At 34.9% G+C, this 22791-nt stretch overlaps 1 protein-coding gene across 2 annotated transcripts in view; it reads left to right on the forward strand.

Moving 5' to 3' along the window:
• atg5 (ATG5 autophagy related 5 homolog (S. cerevisiae)) overlaps positions 1-21818 on the forward strand; it is a 31111-nt gene extending 9293 nt beyond the window's left edge. For both annotated transcript variants that reach the window (XM_058746405.1, XM_058746403.1), the window contains exons 7-8: positions 1107-1224; positions 20374-21818. In XM_058746405.1, coding sequence (XP_058602388.1) covers positions 1107-1224; positions 20374-20510 — 255 coding nt within the window. In that variant the 3' untranslated portion in view covers positions 20511-21818. The remainder of the gene's footprint in view (positions 1-1106; positions 1225-20373) is intronic.
• The last annotated feature ends 973 nt before the right edge of the window (positions 21819-22791 follow it).

Genomic DNA, 22791 nt, shown 5'->3' on the forward strand with positions numbered 1-22791 from the left:
AAACAGATTATTGAAGAAGAAAACAAAAAATGTAGATTGAAGACAATTTTTTGATTGTTTGGAGGCAGACTAGAATGTTAGTTTGCAGTTGATTGTAAGAAATAAAATAAAAAAATGCATGGATTAATTATTCACAGTGGGATGAGTGCATTTAGACAACAAAATTTTCACTTCATGCTGACTAGGAACTTTCTGAACTTTTCACTTTCTGTTGATAAGTTTGTTGTTTCTTTTAGAACAGCCAGAAACACAACTTTTGTAAACTGACCTATCAAGCACAATCATTCAAATTTATTTTATAAATATATTTTAGTTTTTTTAATGTGATCAACATTTTTAGTATTTTCGAATTTCAGCTTACGGAGCATAGATACACAGTCACAAATAAAATAGACTATATGCAAACTAGAGATGCGCATATCAGCTGTAACTTCACTCTGCTGTTAAAAATAAATCATCCACCCTAATATGACAGTGTGTACAAAACAGTAACAAATAGCTCGGAAGTCTGAAAATGCGGCTTTATTTGAATTTATCTGTCAATCTGAGATGTTGTTGCCATTACGCTCCGCTGTGAGTTGTGTGTGTCTTGCTCAAACAAGCTCAAATTTCATTGTCAATGACAATGAGAAGTTGAGTGGTAATTTCCTAGTCTTATTCATAAATTGGTTGAAAACTATGCAGACACTGTCTGTTTTCAGTTTTTTAACAAACTAAAATGGCTAAAATAGTAGTCACATTAATTGAAAGTCATGTTTAATTTACTATATTTATTTCCTTTGTTAACATTTTGTCTAATCCACCCATGACCCACCTGCAATTAATCAGAATGTTATTTTTTTTGTACTTTTATTACTATTACGCCCACCTGTGGATTATCTGCAGTCTCCGTAGATATAATCCCGATCTACGCACCACTAATACAAACATATCCTGTGAAAACTGTTCACCAAACTAAAACTGTCCACAAAATAAGTGATTTTTTTGTTGTTGTTTTTTTTGTTATTCTTCAGTGACACAATTCAGATTCTGCATTTTTGAGAACTTTACACTGTGATTCTACTATCATAATCAGTCTAATGGCTTTCATATTTGTCTCGTTTTAGACGATGAGTGACAGACCGTTCCTCCAAAAGCTCTTCCGACCTGTGTCTCCTGAAGGTCATGTGCTTACGTTGGGAGACCTGCTGAAGGAGCTGTTTCCTGCTGCCATATGTGCGGAAGGTGAGCTGAAAATAATTCACACACATATTATTTGATAAAAACGTGTTTGCAGTTTAGACTTATCTCTCACAGGAGGTTGGAATCAAAGATGAGAGGCAAAGACATGAGAGGAAAACAAATCTTTAACATCTAGAGATTTACAGAAGAGATGAGAAATAGGGAAAGAAAGAAAAGGACAAATCAGGGTTGCATGAATGAAATCCACAGCCAAAACAGGGGCGGTCTTGGTTTCTCCTGAGAGGAAGTAGCATAGATAAGCAGACAATAGCAGTGACAAACGGAGCACCTGCATGACGGAGCACATCTGTGCTGCTTCCAGCCCAATTCAAGACCTGCTTGCTTTGTCTGAACGGCCTGGTGGTTTGGTTGAAGAGAAAGTGGCACTTTGTGCTTCTCTTTTTGTTATTGTTCTGCCTCTTCCAGATATGTGGGATTTGCTTTAATAACCACGCAGAGCAAAGTGTTGAGATTACAGGGAAATACGTGTCTACTTACTCAACCTGGGAAATACCTTTTCTGTCTCAGGATGGTCTCAAATCATTTTTGTTTATCACAGTGTCGGCTTGATTCATATCAATTACACACGAGTGAAAATCTGCATTTTGTGACTTTAAATGTGTTCTTTTATCAGCAGATGAGGTTTTCTGTTTTATGAAAGGCTTTGATGGTGTCTTAATGCCACAGATGATTTACAGTACTGTTATGGTTGCAATGTAATGGGGATTCCCACAAATAAAAATAAAAAGTATAAGCTTTAGCCAGTCTGACATGTAATATCCGTGCCATATTATAGCCATCTGTATGTCTCGAACACCCAGCGGAATGGAATCTATTGCTATATTCACCCCTTTGAGGGTAAAAATGGAGACATTCTCAAACTGTGAGGTCTCTCCTACGCTTCTCACAATAAGATAAAGATTTTTTATATCGAAACGCAATACATGGTACTTTACAAATTTCCCCATGTTGTGCTTAAGAAGTCGGTCAGAACAGTGAGAGGTTTTATAGTGAATAAGAGGGTGTGTGGTGGTATTATTTCAAATAAATGAATTGCACAGAAAACCCCCGCCCAGCAGCCCTTCATGTCAACCCACGCTGCGAGTGGGGAAACCTCCAGCTGGCCCTCCCACCTCCATCACCACCTATTCTCAAAACTATTGAGTCTCACTATTCAACCTATGACGAGCACTGAAGTAGCACTTTCAGTGGCTGTCTTAACGTGGTAAAAGAAAAAGGGTCAGTGACTCAAAAATGATGAACTCTGTAGACTGATTAATTTTGAAATCAGAGGGCTTTTTAGAGACTTACATAGATTATGTAAACTGTGTAAACTCATATGTTGGATATACAGGGTTATGCGTTACTGGGTAGTTTACACAATGTGTTCATGTTTTTTTTTTTTGATAAACTATATATGAATGTATAAGGAAATGCATATACATTAGGTGAGGTTTTGCAATATTTTTAAACTTTACTCTTACCTTAGAGGGATAGTTCACCCAAAAATGAAAATTGTCATAATTTACTTACTCATGTCATTCCAAACCAATAAAACATTTGTTCATCTTTGAAACACAAATTGAGATATTTTAATCAAACCTGAGAGATGTCTGTTTATCCATGGAAAGTCCATTCATCCAAAACTTTGCATTCATAAAGACATTGTAAAAGTAATCCATATAAAATGAGCCGTTTAATCCAAGTCTTCTGAGGAGACATGGTTGATTTTTTATTCTGAACATATGTAAATTATGCTTATATATAAACATTGATCAATTCACATAGATGGAGCACATCAGATATGGTAAACGGAAGCTCAACTGTACTTGTGTGGCATGAGAACAAATTTGATTAGTTCTTGCGGATCAGTCAAGCATTTTTGAGTTTCTGTTTACCACATGAATGCAAGTAGAAAAGCTTTTTATGAAGTACGCTCACTCAGGGACTTTTACCAGAAAAGATTTCAGGTTTGCTTTAATTTTTTTCTTTCAAGTTTAAAGGCAGACTTTTGCTCCCATGTTGAAGAAAGTTGTAGAAACTATATGTATACTCCTTTAATACATTTAATACATGTTTACATTAGTAACATAATAAAATTCGCTATGAATAGCTCACATTTCTGACACAATACCATGGTGCAGTTAGTGTTACTACAGTATGTCCATGGTAAATGATGGTGATTTGTAGATTGAAAAGTCTTCTGACTGTATCGTTTGCACAATGTTTCTCCCGTTTATCAGTGCTGTTTCATCTGGCTGTAAACTAGTTTATTTATTTATACACTTTTTAGCTTTCCTCAGTGGATATTAAAACTAATGTTTTATTGTGAATATTAGACAGAGCTGACGAATGACTGCTGTATCAGATACAGGTAATCACACTCGCTCAGTCCATCTCTCTCTCTCGTAACACTCTACATAATACAGTGAGCTTTTAATACAGTGATACGATAAGTTTTCAATGAAGCAACTCAGTGTTCCTTCGTTACTAGTTCTAAAGTGACATTTTGGAATTAGTAACGGAGGCTCAGCTGTTAAATTGTCAAACTGAGAATTGAATCCGTGGCTGAAGGAAGTAGTTCTGCACAAAAATGGGTATTTTAAAGACACTCCATTGTTCTTTCTTATGTATTTACACACTTATGCCGTCAAACTGTTGTATAAATGCAACATCACACTCGTAGCATTGTGATATGGCTGTATGGCAGCAGGCTATGATTAAAAAAAAAAAAATTAAAATAAAATATATATATAAAATAATACACACACACAAATATTTCATATTTAAATATGACTTGTATAGAAATATATATTACATATATTTCTTACAAATATATATGCAAGTGTGTGTATTTATATAATATAAATATACACAGTGCACACATACAGGTGCATCTCAAATTAGAATGTTGTGGAAAAGTTCATTTATTTCAGTAATTCAACTCAAATTGTGAAACTCGTGTTTTAAATAAATTCAATGCACACAGACTGAAGTAGTTTAAGTCTTTGTTTCTTTTAATTGTGATGATTTTGGCTCACATTTAACAAAAACCCACCAATTCTCAACAAATTAGAATATGGTGACATGCCAATCAGCTAATCAACTCAAAACACCTGCAAAGGTTTCCTGAGCCTTCAAAATGGTCTCTCAGTTTGGTACACAATCATGGGGAAGACTGCTGATCTGACAGCTGTCCAGAAGACAATCATTGACACCCTTCACAAGGAGGGTAAGCCACAAACATTCATTTCCAAAGAAGCTGGCTGTTCACAGAGTGCTGTATCCAAGCATGTTAACAGAAAGTTGAGTGAAAGGAAAAAGTGTGGAAGAAAAAGATGCACAACCAACCGAGAGAACCGCAGCCTTATGAGGATTGTCAAGCAAAATCGATTCAAGAATTTGGGTGAACTTCAGAAGGAATGGACTGAGGCTGGGGTCAAGGCATCAAGAGCCACCACACACAGACGTGTCAAGGAATTTGGCTACAGTTGTCATATTCCTCTTGTTAAGCCACTCCTGAACCACAGACAACGTCAGAGGCGTCTTACCTGGGCAAAGGAGAAGAAGAACTGGACTGTTGCACAGTGGTCCAAAGTCCTCTTTTCAGATGAGAGCAAGTTTTGTATTTCATTTGGAAACCAAGGTCCTAGAGTCTGGAGGAAGGGTGGAGAAGCTCGTAGCCCAAGTCGCTTGAAGTCCAGTGTTAAGTTTCCACAGTCTGTGATGATTTGGGGTGCAATGTCTTCTGCTGGTTTTGGTCCATTGTGTTTTTTGAAAACCAAAGTCACTGCACCCGTTTACCAAGAAATGGTTTACCACTTCATGCTCCCTTCTGCTGACCAGCTTTTTGAAGATGCTGATTTCATTTTCCAGCAGGATTTGGCACCTGCCCACACTGCCAAAAGCACCAAAAGTTGGTTAAATGACCATGGTGTTGGTGTGCTTGACTGGCCAGCAAACTCACCAGACCTGAGCCCCATAGAGAATCTATGGGTTATTGTCAAGAGGAAAATGAGAAACAAGAGACCAAAAAATGCAGATGAGCTGAAGGCCACTGTCAAAGAAACCTGGGCTTCCATACCACCTCAGCAGTGCCACAAACTGATCACCTCCATGCCACGCCGAATTGAGGCAGTAATTCAAGCAAAAGGAGCCCCTACCAAGTATTGAGTACATATACAGTAAATGAACATACTTTCCAGAAGGCCAACAATTCACTAAAAATGTTTTTTTATTGGTCTTATGAAGTATTCTAATTTGTTGAGATAGTGAATTGGTGGGTTTTTGTTAAATGTGAGCCAAAATCATCACAATTAAAAGAACCAAAGACTTGAACTACTTCAGTCTGTGTGCATTGAATTCATTTAATACACGAGTTTCACAATTTGAGTTGAATTACTGAAATAAATGAACTTTTCCACGACATTCTAATTTATTGAGATGCACCTGTATTATGTAAACAAACCTTTTTTAGGATGCAATTAATTACGATTAATCGATTTGATAGCCCTTTGTTTTCATGTGATGTCAGGTTACGTATTCTGTCCCTTTATGATAATTAGGGGGAAAAAACTGCACAAACTTCACAAACTTCACAGGATGTTGTTACAGAAACCTGTGACAAAAGTCATGTGATAGTATTATTAAAGGGATATTTCAAATTCTTTCATCGTTCACTAACCATCATGTCGTTCCAAACCTGTATGCATTTCGTACTTCTGTCAAACACATAAAAGTTATTTCACAGAATGATGGACTCCAAACAACAATGAACAAAATATCTTCCTTTTCTTAGGTGAACTATTCCTTTAAAAGTTTTCATCGGCAGTTTTAAAGCATTACGGCCACTTACTTAAAATGAATGGTGTCTTAGTGCTGGGGGTACTTTTTCCAAGCAGCTCCCTGTACTAAAATGTTTTCTCCCACCTTCCTCCGACTGTTATCTGTAACCCAGTTGGGCCATGCATAATCTTGCATAGGTACCAAGTGCAACCCTCTAGCTCAGGAATCTCCAACCATTTTTACACCACAGACCGGTTATGTTTTGAAAATGTTCTTATGGACCGGCTGGAGGGTCCGTGAGATATATATTAGTGGTTCAACGGATCATGTTGTGGTTTTTGAGACTTCACGGATCAGATGATTTTTTTTTTTGGATAAGCAAGAAAAAAAGTATTTAAAGCACAGAGCATGAGAATGCCGAGAAGGTTTTTTTTTTTTTTTTTTGATATAATTTTATGTGCATGTATCTCAAATGCAGGGAGATGTAAAACAGAAATCAACTCTGTATTCTCGCGCTGTCTGAAACACATCTCTGTGAGTCAGAACAATCATTCATTTACTAATTAAACATTTAATTTACATGGAATTGCATGCAACAAATGAAAATACAGAATAATTAGAACAATCATTAGTATGCAATAAATAACAGAGTGTTATATCTGTACACATTTTTCCCAGAACATTCTTGTGACCCGGTAGCAACTCTTCCATGGCCTGGTACTGGGTCGCAACTCGGTGGTTGGGGAACTCTGATCTAGCTCAAAGAGTAGAGTGTAGCGCAAGCAATGGCAAGGTCACGACAACGGATATGAATAGTTTATTAACAATCATGTAGCACAGAAGATAATATGAGAATTGAGGAAATAACCGTTTTTGGGTTTTCATTACCAGCTTTGGTAAGTTGGTCTTGGTTGAGTGAAATATTCCAAGGTGGCAGAGGTCCAGAGCCAACCCATGCTAGGGTTTTCTGTGGGCGTTTGTCATAACTGCCAGAAGAAAGCAAGTGTGTTCGATTACTATACGAGTTTGTGTTGTTTGAATTCCCCTCGCATCATTCTGAGAGTTACACTGGGGACGCACCCACCTTACACCCTTACAAACTCCACGGGGGCAGACACACACACACAGGACTTCAAGGAATGAGTTACTACTTCTGCTCATTACTCTTATTACTGTGTGACTTCAAAATCAGGGTCAGTTGATCGTTTAGTCCTCTCTTTGAGTTGGTTTTTGTCTAGCTTGACCGTTAACAATGAAAAAAGTCAAGGTCAGAGCTGTGTTCAGGTTTTTAGATATCATCAAACTCTATCATGCAAAGGATTTAAATCTATATTCCAATAGCCCTGCAGCTTAAACAGGCTTCAAGTCAGTTCCGTTATTACGTGGATGTTTTGTTCATGGAAGTGTGTGCGCTTGTGTTTGAAATGGTCATCGTGTTTAGTCATTAGCTTAGCGAAGCTTGTTGCTTCCATGTTCTTGGTATTTGTGGGAGGTACGGATTTCAACTTTTTTTTCCTGTTGAGCAAAAGACCTTGTTGACTTACCCAAAAAACGAATTAACATCTACAACTGTCGCCAGTTATGAAGAACATGTACAATGAACAAATGCCAAAACGCTCATTTGTTACTCATTTTGTTGATTTTATTAAACGGGCTATTATTCACTAAATTTGTGAAATTTAGTGGAAATAATTTTGTGAAAACTTTGTGTCTTATAACAATAAAAATAACAATAATGATGATAATAATAATAATAATGATAAGAGGAAGAAAACAACAACAACAATAAATTATTATTATTATTATTAATGACCACCACTTATCTTTAACGGACAACAGCAACATATTTATACAAATACCAAAAATATGTACAAAATGGAAAAGAAAAAAAATCTGTACGTAATTTCAGAACGAAAAATATGCAGCAGCAGCAATAAATAAATAAAAAACCCTAATAACAAAGTACGGGAAACATAGATGGTCCTATAGTGGCAGATGCGATTTGCTATTGGAAGTATATAATGTGATGATTCATATAGTGATTTTTTTATATATATGGGTCAAAGACAAAAAGGGGTTTTCAATCATGCTTAATCTTAATACAGCTTTATCTATTTTTTTATTTTTTTTTCCCACATACATTAGAAAGTGTCCTGTTTAGTTTTATTTTTTTCTGTGCAAAAATGAATGACTATCATACATTTTTACCATGTTTTACAGAAGAAACCTATTAAAATGTTATTCAGTGTAACAGTACCAAAAAGTCTTGTCAGGCACATTTAGAACAAGAATCATTACATTACATCGACATTAAAAGACTCTATTTAAGGATCACAGTGTAACCCCAAAAAGTAATTAATTGTAAATTAATCTTTATCAGTCTTTGCCACTGTCCTTTAAACCACTAGGTTTTTACCCATTTATATATAGGTTTTTATATATTTATATACACTGTGTGCATAATTATTAGGCACGTTGATATTTTGATATTTTTTTCCAAGCACATTTGACTAATTCCAAATTTCAATCTTAATAACTACTATTAATTTTGTATTTAATCATTTATAAGTGATATATCATTGTCCATGAAGGCTGGAAGTGAAAAACTCCTTATATTGAGGTGTTAGGCATGTTTTCTTTTATTGATAAAATGAGCCAAAAAAGAGGTTTAACTCAGACTGAGATGCCAAAAATTATTAAATCCCCATGAGAAATATTAAAAACTAATGCAATATAGAAATTGCAAAGTTAAGCCATGACCATTGGACAGCAAAATGCTCACTGGGTCAACGGGATCAGAAAAAACAGGTGGAGAAGAAAAGACACGTTAACTGCAAAAGATTTAGGAATTAATGTGAAGAATTAGGTGTGAAACCATCAAGAACCATTTAGTCTCCAGTGCCAACATTTTCCAGAATGTCTTAACTTTGCAATTTCTGTATTGCATTAGTTTTTAATATTTCTCATGGGTATTTAATAATTTTTGACATCGCAGTCTGAGTTAAACCTCTTTTTTGGCGCATTTTATCAGTAAAAGAAATCATGCCTAATTCTGCACACCTGAATATAAGGAGTTTTTCACTTCCAGCCTTCATCGACAATTATAGATCACTTATAAATGATTAAATACAAAATCAATAGTAGGTATTAAGATTGATGTGGTTTGGAATTGGTAAAATGTCTTTGGAAAAAAAATATCATCAGAATATCAACGTGCCTAATAATTATGCACACTGTGTGTGTGTGTATATGTATATATATATATCATATTTATATATGTATGGGTAGTTGACAAATAGCCAGTAAAAATGCATTTTTTTTTTTTTTTTTGTAAAAGACCATTTTTGAAGAAGAAATGCATATATTTATGTAGTGTGAAGTCTGGTCTTTGAGAAAATATAAAGGGTCCCTAACTTCGTCAATTCTTTAATTTTTTTGTTTGTTTCATTGTTTGTTTGTTTTACTGTACCATAAATTTGTCCTATGGTGTGACATAGCAAAAAAAAAAAAAGAAAAAAATCTTAATAATATATATATAGCATGAGAGAGATTTATCTTCATTGTTAGACACTTATTTTCATATAATGTTATTTATTTAATGTGAAATTATAATTAACATAATTTTTTCCCCATGACTTTTTGGACAATTTCAAGACAAACTTTGACAACAACACAAACTTTGCTGTCATCTGTTCAAAACTGCTGAAAATTAAACCATTTCAAGATGAGAGATATTTCTATCTCCCCTATTGCAACACTCAACTGTTTTTTAAAGATATTTTGACATAAAAACAAATCTGTGGTTCTTTTACGTGTGTCACACCATAGGACATTACGTCACACCATAGGACATTATGTCACACTAAAGGACAGAAATGGTAGTTATTAAAGTATTTTTATTTAATTTTGAACATGTCAAATGAGAAAGAAAGTTTCATTTTGATACAAACAATATCAACATGTTTTTTTTAAACAAAACAAAATAATTTTCATCAACAAAATTCAGTCTCGTAGTCGATCAGTATGTTACTGAAACTCTTCTAGGCCCCACTGCTGCATGTGCGACACAACTAAATATGATTGATATTTATGATACAGCTAAATATTATTGATATATGATTGAAACTATATTCATTAAGATGTGAATGATTTTTTAAAAACTATATAGCTACTCTTTTTAAGGCATAATTTTGATTCTATTTAATTTCTGCATCGTTCTCTTAGGATCTCCTCCCTTCTGGTGGATCCCTGTTAATTTTCTATCTATATTTCCGCGTCCTCTCTCTTCCACTATTTTTTCTCCCTCAATTATTTCTGTTTCAAAAACAAAGCATCACATTTTATACTTATTTTCATGACACTTTAACAGTACGTTTTCTGTGAAAACTTTAGAAAATAGTTTAATTAATGTAATTATTACATTTATGAACACTGAAAATAATCAAAAAAGAATAAAAAGGAGTTAAACCAATCTTATTTAATTATTTAAAATGCTTTTTAAAAAGGCCTTGTCCTCTGGTGTGACATCTTTGTCCCATGGTGTGACAGTACAGGCGTCACACCTGAGGACATTTTCTGTCACACCATAGGACGTTGCAGCCTTTTGTGTCAATTAATGACCTTGCTATTCCGAGCTAACCTGTCATTAGCAGTTAGCAAGACACATTTGCATAATTTTTCATGATTATGTACTTTAACATGCAGTTTTTAATTCAAAAATATAATTTAGGGGTGTCACACCAAAGGACAACAAAACGTAACACTTTTGTAGTGGTTCCAAAAAAGTTAAATATTTGAACAATTCTGAGACAAAAATTGACCATCTGTTGGATGGGCTTGACAGTGGGCTTCAGTAACATGACCGTGAATGGGGTCCTTCAACTAATTAAAGTCTTCTCTGGAATTGCCGATTTAAAATAAGGATATGGTGTCACACCATAGGACATAGTTTTCAGAGACAAAATGTATCAAGTTCCTACACTTTCCGAAATATATGGATGAAAAAAGTTATTGTCATTTACTAAAATAGACACTTGTACAATTATGGCGGAGGTATTTATTAACATTTTTATGCTTTTCTTTTTAATTGATAAAAGTTGTAATTGATTGAACCATGCTTGAGACAGTCACACCATACGACAATTTTGACATTTGGCTCAAAAATAAAAAAAAATCTAATAGCACTGCAGCTTTTATAATAACAGTTCCATGTAGGACAAAGACATGTTTAACGATTTACAGCATTTTAAATAACAACAATATTAATTATATAAATTTTTATCTCGTGGGACAGTGAAAATGCCATGTCACGTCAACAACCCATATATTCACAGTAAATTCCCGGTGTGTGTGTGTGTGTATATATATATATATATATATATATATATATATATATATATATATATATATATATATATATATATATATATATATATATATATATATATATATATAAAAACACCGGAAATTTACTGTGTGTGTATATATATCAGAGATGGAAACTCGAGTCTGCGACTTGGACTCGAGTCGCACTTAAGTCGCATAAATAAAGACTTGGGACTTGACTTCGACTCGCGAACAGCTGACTCGAGACTTGACTTGGACTCGTGACTTGTGAGAGTCGTAAAAACAAACGCAAGTCATTTGGTATGGGAGTTTATATGAATGTATCTCTGGGGGGAACTGGCTGTCTTTAGAAAAGTTTAGATGGTATTTTCTTTTCATCTTGCCTCTGTATAATGCATATTAAAGTAGTGTTCATAACCGCAGCGCTGCTTTGTTTATACCGGCAACCAAGGAAACAATGTTTAAATGCTGTTCAAGCACCACCTGCTGGCAGAGAGTGAATCTGCATTCTAATTCAGCCCGTCTGCTGTTTTGTTTCGTGCAGATGTTTTGTGTAGAATAGTTTCACAAAACTAAAGTCAGACCATTTCGAACTTATACAGTCCAATTTAGATTAAAAGCTGCTCATGCTGCATGTATGCAGCCTATTTCTTTGGATTGTGTTGTGTTTAAAATACAGTGGTTGCTTCTAGTTTTAAATTGAAAAAGAGCACAAACAAAGCCTTAGTTTGCTTATATGAGATTTCTTTCATTTGTGTTATTTATTTGATTGATTGGGGTTTGTTTTAAAATTTCAATTTAGTTTTGTTGTTTGACACATTTCAATTTTACAAAGAAATGTGCAGCATTTTGTTTGACAATAAATTGACACCTTTTCATTGCTAATTTATCTTAAACTTTGTTAAAGTTTTTTTTTTCTGAGAAAATCATATTGTAAAATCAGTATTTCAAAACGGATTTAGCCTCAATTACTAGCTGAAAGAACTGTTGCTAATAAATAGAACAAAGACTTACGACTTGACTTGGACTTGGACCTCAGAGACTTGTGAACATGTCTTATATATATATATATATATATATATATAAAACTTGACAATAATCCCCAAGTAATGATTCCGGTCCATTAATTAATGTCTTGTGAAGTGAAATATATGAGTGAAATGTGTCTATAAGAAATAAATCCATCATTAAAACATTTTAACATTAAACTGTCACTTTTGGCCAAAATAATTCATAATAACTTTTCCTCCATTGAAAAGTGTGAACAAGATATTTTATATGACAAATTACATACAAAATACAAAATGTCAGTAGATAAGTCAGAAAAATATGTACCGTAATGCAATATATAAATAAATACATAGATAGATATTCAATAGTGGCCAGATTGGATTTGCTATTAGAAGCATAAAATATGATGATGATTTTTTCTTTTAAATTTATATATATATAAGTCACCAAAAAACAGGATATCCGGTTAGGTTTAAGCATTTTCTCCAAGCACTTTCTTTAGTTTAGGTGAAGTTTCAGGGATTTACTTGTTTCATGCAGAAATAGATCAAATACTTGTATTTTTGACCTTACTGACAGCTATGCCTAATGAAAGCGCAAATGATGCATGAATCTAGTTAAAGATAATTGAGCTGACAGCGGTCAGAGGGAAAGCTGAGGCCATGCCTTTTTGACCACTCATTTAATAAACAAAAGAATGCATTATTATGAGAAGTTCCTTCCTGCACCCATGTTATCTGTGTCCCCAACCACTCCTGCCCTGAGCTACAGCTCATCAGACTCATGATAAATGGAGTAAGTTGAGTGGACATGATGAATTGCTTTTGTGTGAGTTTGAGAGAGTGTTTACTTGTGCTTTTTGTGTTCTACTGTGAAACTTTAGGATTCTTCATGGGGAGATTCATTCAGGGAGATACGGTGTTGTTTATCTGAAAGTTTTTAAAGGCCAAACAGCAACTGCTTTCTGCATGTGCTTTTATGCAAATGATCTGGTAGGTCATGATGCAGTTCAGTAGTGTGAGAAGGTCATCCAGCGCACATGCTGATGCCTGAACCATCACTTGCTGTCAAACTGAAACTCCTTCCCTCCAACTGCATTAGCCATTTAACCTCCACGGGTCAACAGGGTAATGTTACTGCCTCTAGCGTTTCCTTCAATTTTCCAGTCATATGTAACTAGCTACGCAGCATGAACTTGGTCAATTTGTTCTGTGCAGGAGATGATAAAGTAGTGGAGAATAGAACTAATTATCATGCTGTGTTTCCTCTAACAATAGAACCTCTCACAAGATCTAGTCATGTATTTTCCACATTTCATGGAATAACGATTTTAAAATGTCAAAAAATAAATAAAGTAAAATAAATAAATAAATGCTTGGATATATTTGTGACCCTGGACCACAAAACCAATCATAAGGGTAAATGTTTTGAAATTGAGATTTATACTTCATCTTTCCATTGATGTATGGTTTGTTAGGATCGGACAATATTTGGCCGAGATACAACTATTTGAAAATCTGGAATTTGAGGGTGCAAAAAAAATCGCTTTTAAAGTTGTCCAAATGAAGTTCTTAGCGATGCATATTACTAATCAAAAATTAAGTTTTGATATATTTATGGTAGGAAGTCTACAAAATATCTTCATGGAACATGATCTTTACTTAATATCTTAATGATTTTTGGCATAAAAGAGAAATCTATAATTTTGACCCATTCAATGTATTGTTGGCTATTGCTACAAATATACCTGTGCTACCTATGACTGCTTTTGTGCTCCAGGGTCACATTTATGAATGTGAAGTTTTTCTTAAAATTACATTACCAGTTGAAAGTTCAGAAAATTGTTTCTCGTTGTCTTAAAGGAATAGATCACCCAAAAAAATGAAAATTTGCTCAAAATTTGGTCACTCCCAGGCCATCCAAGATGTAGATGAGTTTGTTGATCTTAACAGTTTTGGAGAAGTTTAGCATTAACCTTTGAATCTTCAGTAGTGAATGGGTGCCAAATAATAATCCACAAATAATCCTTCCTCTAGTGAAGATGTATGTAAATCATTCCCTTTTTTCCTCTCATAAATCCACCCACATATTTGTTTAGAGCCATTTTGGACCGTTTTCAATTGTAAACGGTGCTTTATCTTTGCATATTTCTCTCCTCATTCAGACGAGACAACTTTCTCACTGGAGAAAGCACTGTAGAGTGGGGGAACTAGGACGTCACTTTGTATGCGGATCGGCTGTTAGCATGAAACTGGTTCCCTCGACAAAAAGCCAATGGGGTTTTTCCATAGGCTTTTGAATTATCGCAAAAAATAAGTTCTGTGTTCAGTCATAGTTCATGAAACTTACACGTTTTGTCCATCAAGAATCTTCACAAAATAATATAACTTTGATGAATTTTGATGCCTAAATACAAGCGGCAGAACTTAAAAGCACAAAGGACATTTGAAAGCATGTATTTCTGTACATTTCGAAATAAGGTGCATTAAAAGTCAATAAATCCTTGATTAATATGAATATTTTAATTAAAAACGTGTCTCCACGTACTATTCAATAAAATTCTAGTGCATTTAATCTATTAAATAACAGCAGAGTGAGCGAGTTTTTGGATATGGTAAGATTAAAGTTATTTTAGTGAATAAAGTACCACATTTCAGCTATCATTTTGTTAGGGTGGGTACACAAAATGTTATTTTATCCTTGCTTCTAGGAAATCCTCAATCTATATGTTTTCTAACAGCTTCATGTGGCCGCAAACATTTAATTTTAACGTGGCTTTAAGCACTATGCATCATTAAAGTTTCACTTTCACCACGTAAAGCCGGTAAATGTGGTGTTTACATGGCATAATCATATTTTTGTTTACCTTATGGTCTGAACCCAGAGTCTTCGCGTCAGTAGGAAAGCGATAAAACAAGCATCTTCGGGGCAAAGCAAAAAAAAAAAACATTGTTGAACAACAATATAAAATGCAGGAAACTATTCATTGGTTCTTCTACAATTAATTGTATTACAAATTATACTACGACTGGAAAATACTGTAAATTGATAAACTGTTCGGCGTGATGACGTTTAATGTCTCCGACAGCACCTGTAGTCCCATTTAGCAACTTGTTAACAACCGTCTTTTTTAAAAACATAAACATTCTGACAGCACCCATTCACTGTTCCAATGTAGAAAAGAACTCATCTGCATCTTAGATGGCCTGAGGGTGAGTACATTTTCCACATTTTTTTATTTTTGGCTGAACTATTACTTTAAAAACATTTTGACTTAAAGGTTTGTGCTTAAATTAGTATGATCCCTTATGTGTCTGTGTGTATTGCATCTATCCATCTATCTATCTATCTTGTGATTCAGAACTGATTAAAAAAAAATGAAATGGAAGTGTTGGAGTGGAATGTGAAGAAAAAGTGTTCAAAATACATGGGAACTCTTTGAGTGTGAAGAGCTGCAGTCTATGTAAAGGGTGGCTACTTTAAAGAAAGATTTATTTTCATATCTAAAATTGCCATATTTCATGGATATCTAAATTGTAAAAAATAAAGTTTCAGTAGGTGTGCCCAAACTTTTGACTGGTAATGAATCTTTCAAATACTGTATCATCTTAGGAACTAGGAATTCCAAACGTACCGGTTCAAAACCAAGATCATCTTGCACTTATTGTGCAAGTAATCAAATTTAATACTTAACATATGTTAATATACATACAGTGCCCTCCACTAATATTGGCACCCTTGATAAATATGAGCAAAGGCGGCTGTGAAAATAAATCTGCATTGGAATATCTCTGAAGTATATTCCCATTCATATTTACATTTTTTTAGCATGCCAGGGTGACTAGGATCATGAAACTGTCCAGCCATGATTTCCAGTTCCACGGGATTATAAATATGAGGAACACAAAGGCCAAATTCCCTTAATCATCCATCACAAGGAGTAAAACCTAAGAATATAGTTCTGATGTGCAGAACAAGATTGTTGAGCATCACAAAATAGAAAGTGGCTGTAAGAAAAGAGCTAAAGCATTGAAAATCCCCATTTCCACCATCAGGGTAATAATTAAGAGGCTCTACTCAACTAAAGATGTTAAAAATCTGCCTGGAAGAGGACGTGTCTATATCGTCCTAATGCACGGTGAAGAGGAGAGTTTGAGTGGACAAAGACTCTTCAAAGACCACAGCTGGAGAATTGTAGAGATTAGTTGTGTCTTGGGGTCAGAAACATAAAAAAGAAATATATGTATATGTGTATATATATATATATATGTATATGTATATGTATATATATATATATATATATGTATATATATATATATATATATATATATATATATATATATATATATATATATATATATCAAACATCACCTACATCACCACATGTTGTTCGGGAGCGTTTCAACTCATCCAAAACAAACTCCAGCTAATTAATTTATCAGACACGACTGGAACTTCAAATGGCACTGGTTTCAATGGTCAGATGAAACTGAAAAGAGAGCTTTTTGGCAGCAAACCCACCAGATGAGTTTAGTACAAACAGGGATAAAAAAAAAAGTACCCCATGTCCACGGTTAGATATACTGCTGGATCTTTAATGTTGTGGGCCTGTTTTTCTGCCAGAGGTCCTGGACGTCTTGTTCAGATGCATGGCATCATGGATTCTATCAAATACCAACAGATAAAAAATCAAAACCCGACTTAGGGGTGTGCGATATGACGATTTTTGATCGTGGACGATAAAAATGTCTCCACGATCTGCTTTTGAAGAAATATCGTAGTATCGTGCTACAGCGCACATTCTATCAGCTGTAGTTCTTATTCCTCCGTCTCAATATACTGTACATTATTCGGATCTGCTTTAAAGCCTTGCCGGTTAAATGTTTTATCACGCGTTGGTCTGACGTGCGCTTTTTCTGAGTCCGTACACCCGAAGCGTGCGTGCTAAAGCCTGTCAAAAAGCCCCTGATTACTGAACTAAGTTATCTTGTGCACTAATACTGTCAAAACACACAAGGTTTATGTATAGACTCCGTTGCTTATGTCTAAAATGAGTAAGTAAACAGCTGAGAGAAAACGGATGCTTGCAGGTCTTAAAGAGGCAGTACTGAACATGCTGCCGACTGTCATTAAAGGGATAGTTCACCTTAAAATACAAACCTGTATTATTTTTTTTCTTGTGCTGAACACAAAAGAAGATATTTTGAAGAATGTGGGTAACCAAATAGTATCTGGTCCACATTGACTTTTGATAGAAGGGAAAAAAAGTACTATGGAATAAGTCACTGGGGACCAGCAACTGTTTGGATTTCCATGTTCCTCAAAATAGCATTTATGTTCAGCAGAAGAAACTCATTCAGGTTTAAAGAAACTTTTGAGTGAGTAAATGATGGTATAAATATAAAACACTTTTTATTTTGGGGTTAATTATTCCTTCAATGTTAATAAAACACCGAAACACAAAGAGAAAAATCACTCACTACTCTTGACTGAAAAACGTTAATACAGTTGATTTAATAGGAATCAATCTATATAGTGTTTTATTTTTATATTTGTTGATTCAATTTCTCGAATGCTCCTGCTAAATACACCTATTGTACCTGAAAATAAAACACTGTTTTATTTGCATAGTATGTGTATCTGTAATGTGTATCTTTGTTCTCATTTTTTAATAACAAAGATAAAATAATGACACAGATTTTTATCTTTGCCCACTTTGGCCTAAATATCCGCCATTCTTTTTTAATATTTTTGTTACCTTGAAAGGTTTTGTCTTTATAATAGGGAAATTAGTTTGGCTGTAATGCTCAGACAACTTGCAAAATAGTAAAACCAACATGACAAAGAATCATGATAAAATCGTGAACCGTGATTTTTCTTAAAAATATTGTGATATTACATTTTTGCCATATCGCCCACCCCTAACCCAACTACCTCTGTTAGAAATCTTATAATGGGCCGTCTTATAATTGGATCTTCCACCAGGACAACAATCCAAAACAAACATCAAAATAAACACAAAAATGGGTCACTGAGCACAAAATGAATATTTTAACATGGCTGTCCCTGTCCTCTGACCTGAACCCTATAGAAAATGAGTGGTGAACTGATGAGAAGAAGCACTAACATGGAGCTGTGAATTTGAAGGATCTGGCGAGATTGTATGAAGAAAATGGTCTCTGATCTCTTATCAGGTGTTCTCCAAACTCTTCAGGCATTATAGGAGAAAACTCAGGGCTGCTATCTTGGGAAAAGGACATTGCAATAATTGGGTGCCAATAATTGTGGCCAACATGAACTAGAGAAAGCATTTATTTGAAATGAGATTTTTCCCCCCACTTTCAATTGTTTTACTTCAATGATAGGTTGGAATTTTGTGAATTTTTGACTGAAAGATAAAAAGGATAAACAGTGCAGATTTATTTTCACAGCTGCCTTTGCTCATATTTATCAAGGGTGCCAATATTAGTGGAGGGCACTGTATATTATGCTTGCGTGGCTTTGTAATGTTCCTGGAGTATCCAATCATGTAATTAGTGCCAACAGCTATTAGATGTTACACATACCAGTGGTGTTTCGTGCCTTTGACCACTTCTTGGGCACAAGTCTCCCATCAAAATGTTTTATGTTCATTTTCTAGGGGTGAGTACAAGTTATGGTGACTGGGTTGCATTTTAAAGGGATAGTTCACCTAAAAATGAAAATTCTTTCATTACTCACCCTCATGTCGTTCTAAACCCATAAGACCTTTGTTCATCTTCAGAATACAAATTAAGATGTTTTTCATGAAATCAGAGAGCTTTTTGACCCTGTATAGACAGCAACGCAACTACCACGTTCAAGTCCCATAAAGGTAGGAAAAAAGGAGACTGACATGTAAGAGAAGAAATTGTTGAATAAAGTCGATATTTTTGTTTTTTTTGCGCACAAAAAGTATTCTCGTAGCTTCATAACATTACTGTTGAACCACTGATTTCACATCACTATTTTAATAGTGTCCTTGCTACCTTTCTGAGTCTTGAACGTGGTAGTTGCCTTACTGTCTATGGAGGGTTAGAAAGCTCTTGGATTTCATCAAAAATATCTTAATTTGTTTTCCAAAGATGAATGAAGGTCTTAGGGGTTTGGAACGACATGAGGGTGAGTAATTAATGACAGAATTTCATTTTGGGTTAACTATCCCTTTAACATTTTCTTGAATACCAGTGATCAGTCTAAATGTTAACAAAGATTTATTCCAAAAACAAAAACACATTTACTTAAATTTTACAGTTATGCTGTTATAATGCAAGCATTTACATTTTGCAGAACTTAACAGCGAGTGGGCATATATGTGTCCTTATTTGAACCTTCTCATAATCAGGTTGCATTTCTAAGTTTTGTCATTACTAACAGTGTTCAACTATTCTATTTTTCCTGAAACCATAGTTCCAAAAACATTTGCAAACAGCATTGCAAAGTTGTGTGGTTGGAACTGCAGCTTTTGATCTGTGGTTAGAAGCATGTCGTTAGTATGACATGCAGACCTAAATAGATCATGCTCTTGAGCAAAATAAGCAAACTAGATTACAGTATATCTTTCATTCCGAATACTGTACATGCAGATTTCATTCTGTCTTTTAGTTTGTCAAGAAAATAAAAGGTGGTGGAACCTGGGAGTATGACATAAGAGGGATCCTGCGATTGAATGAAATGTCTGTAAATATAAAAAAAAACAATGAAAAACAAAATATCAAAGTTATTCTCAGTTACCATGTTGTTATTTACAGCAATAATCTGACATTGATTGTTGAACTGATTAATTGAAGTTACTTCACCACTTGCGTTTCATCATTAACCAACGACAAAGTTTCTGCACTTTTGGGGAACGGTTGTGTGTTAGACCGTTTACAAGAAAGCGCCACTGTGTGACAAGCTTTAACATGTACCATAATGCATAACTTTTCTTTTTTTGACGTGACTTAAATAGTACTTCCCTGTGACCTTTTCTCTCTTTCACACTCATTCCAGACGAGCCAAAGAGATTCCAGGTTATGATTCACGGCATTGAACCACTGCTGGAAACACCCATGCAGTGGTTGAGTGAACACTTGAGCCACCCAGACAACTTTCTCCACATCAGCATCATCCCAGCACCAAGTGACTGATTCCAGAGGATCCAGTTGTCCGTTGATGGAGAATTAGGGATAAAAGATCTGCAGAGACGTTCTGATGGCACACCATTTCTTCCTGTTTTCTCATTCTCATCCCTGCAGTGGCCTTATCAAGCGATGGTCATCAAACAACAGAATCCTGTGCACTTCACATGAAGACGCTCTCGAAGCTTGAAGTTTATTTCGAGCTCTCAGATGGGTCCCGTGTTCTTGCTGCCTTTAAAATTCTTACATTCATACATTTGCACAAGCTTGATGTGATTGTACTCCCACATTAACTCTTCTACACTCCCGTTCCCACTCTCTAATTTGTGAGTAACGTATGCTTAAGACTCTCAGATCTGTTCATTATTAGGAGGAATCCTGTTTGGTGTTTAATGAGGCCACTAAACTGCTGTACGTACTACACGACCGCCATGGGGCTTGATTATCAGCATGTTTTATGGATGCATCTAGGTCAGATGAGGTGTAAAATGAAGATGGAATTCTTGCATAAAAACGAAAGCAGAAAAAAATGATGACTTTGGGATTTGAGGGAAAAACATCGGTGACTTCATTCACTGGATTATATGTGTCAGTGTCTGGTTTTGGCAGCCGTGTAGGGGGTCACACAGCTCAGTGGAGGTGATGATGGCCAAGCTGATTAGTCACAGTCCCAGACAAATGTTAGTGGGATATAGCACAAATGAAGCTTTCTTTCCCGGATACTTTCCCGGTGGGGGGTTGATTATTCATTTACAGCAAATATTTGATCTTTGAAATGGGTGTGTATCGTATAAAACATAAGTCAGAGGCTATACAAATACATTATCATATCGCACTGTTTCCAACAAATTAACCTTACAGTATTTTTTCCCCTCGTTTATTTACAACCTGTAGGCAGACTGGCTGTCTGTGTTTAGGGGGTTGTGGGGACTGTAGATCAGTGCTGCAGACGACACACAGCTGAGAGTGATTATTCGTTTAGAGGAATCGGTGAGTGTTTTACCCCAGACCGAGACAGAGAGACAGCGGGCAAAACCGCAGAGCTTACGCCACCACCAGGCGACTTCTCGGCAGACTGTTCTTGAGACAATGCTGTTTGTGTACAAACTTTCAGATGTTTATATCATTCCTTGTTTGACTCTGAATAATTACAGAAATAAAGATGCTGCAACTCCTCACTACTAATAACACGGTTAAAATGATAATAACATGGTTCAAATGTGCATTTTCTTGCGTTATTTTAATTGTGGTGATTGCTTTTCTGTCTTTGCTAGATTAATTCAAAATGCATTTAATTAAAACAATATTTTATAGCTATACAGTGTTTGGTTCTTTCATTTTTCAGAATGAAATGAAAATGCACCCTATGTATTCTGTAAAATTCATATTATTGTAAACAGTTTAGCTGTTTTTTTGTTTTTTAACTTTGACCATCATTTTTAATCAAAATGTGATAATCATCCAGTAATATGACACTTATCCAATCATTTAGTCTGCTTAAATCCCACCCCTACAATCGACAGCAAGCCTCCATCCATATTGTTTTTTGATGTTTAACTCACATGTTCGTTGAAATACAGAAGAAAATATCCGTCACTGCTTCTGTTTTATTCCGGCTTTAAATTCAAGTAATGAGTCAAGAAGGAGATTCTAAAAAAAAAAAAAAAAGAGAGGTCTGTAATAGTTAAAAATGAAAGCATTTTCATTTCATGAAAAAAATATATATTGTGATCACAAATTATGTTCAATAATTCGTTAAAACGATTTATTAACTTGTCACTAATTTGTTCCATTGTTTTAGTTAAATTTTGGCCATGTTCTGTTTTTTTGTTTTTTCCCCCGTTTAGTTCCGTTTCATTTTCATTTAGTTAAATTGTGTCCACAATCTAACTAAAATGAGTGAAGGAACTGGTACACTGTGGCCATGAACTAAAACTAGCAATTAAGTCATGGGAATAAATTCTTAATTCATGGCCACAATATTTCGTTTCCACATACATCCGGTTCATTAGTCACAGTGAAAATGGACAGTCTGGCTGAGTGCCTTGTACACTGTTGTATACTTCACATTTTGGCAAATGTTGTAGTTATTCTTTGCATTTAGAAAATCTACATGCTGTTCTACAGAGGTTTGAGTCTTTTCATTCCAGATTGTTTGTGATACTGATGCAGAAGTTTAACAGTCTGTAGATTACCAAAATGTATGAATTTATAATTTTTGTATTGTTCACAATCTCCTGTGTATCTAGTTTAATCCAGTTTCTCCCATGTGTATTGTAATTTTTTTTTT

Source organism: Onychostoma macrolepis, chromosome 16, assembly GCF_012432095.1.
Source record: "Onychostoma macrolepis isolate SWU-2019 chromosome 16, ASM1243209v1, whole genome shotgun sequence".
In the NCBI taxonomy this organism is placed as follows: domain Eukaryota; kingdom Metazoa; phylum Chordata; class Actinopteri; order Cypriniformes; family Cyprinidae; genus Onychostoma; species Onychostoma macrolepis.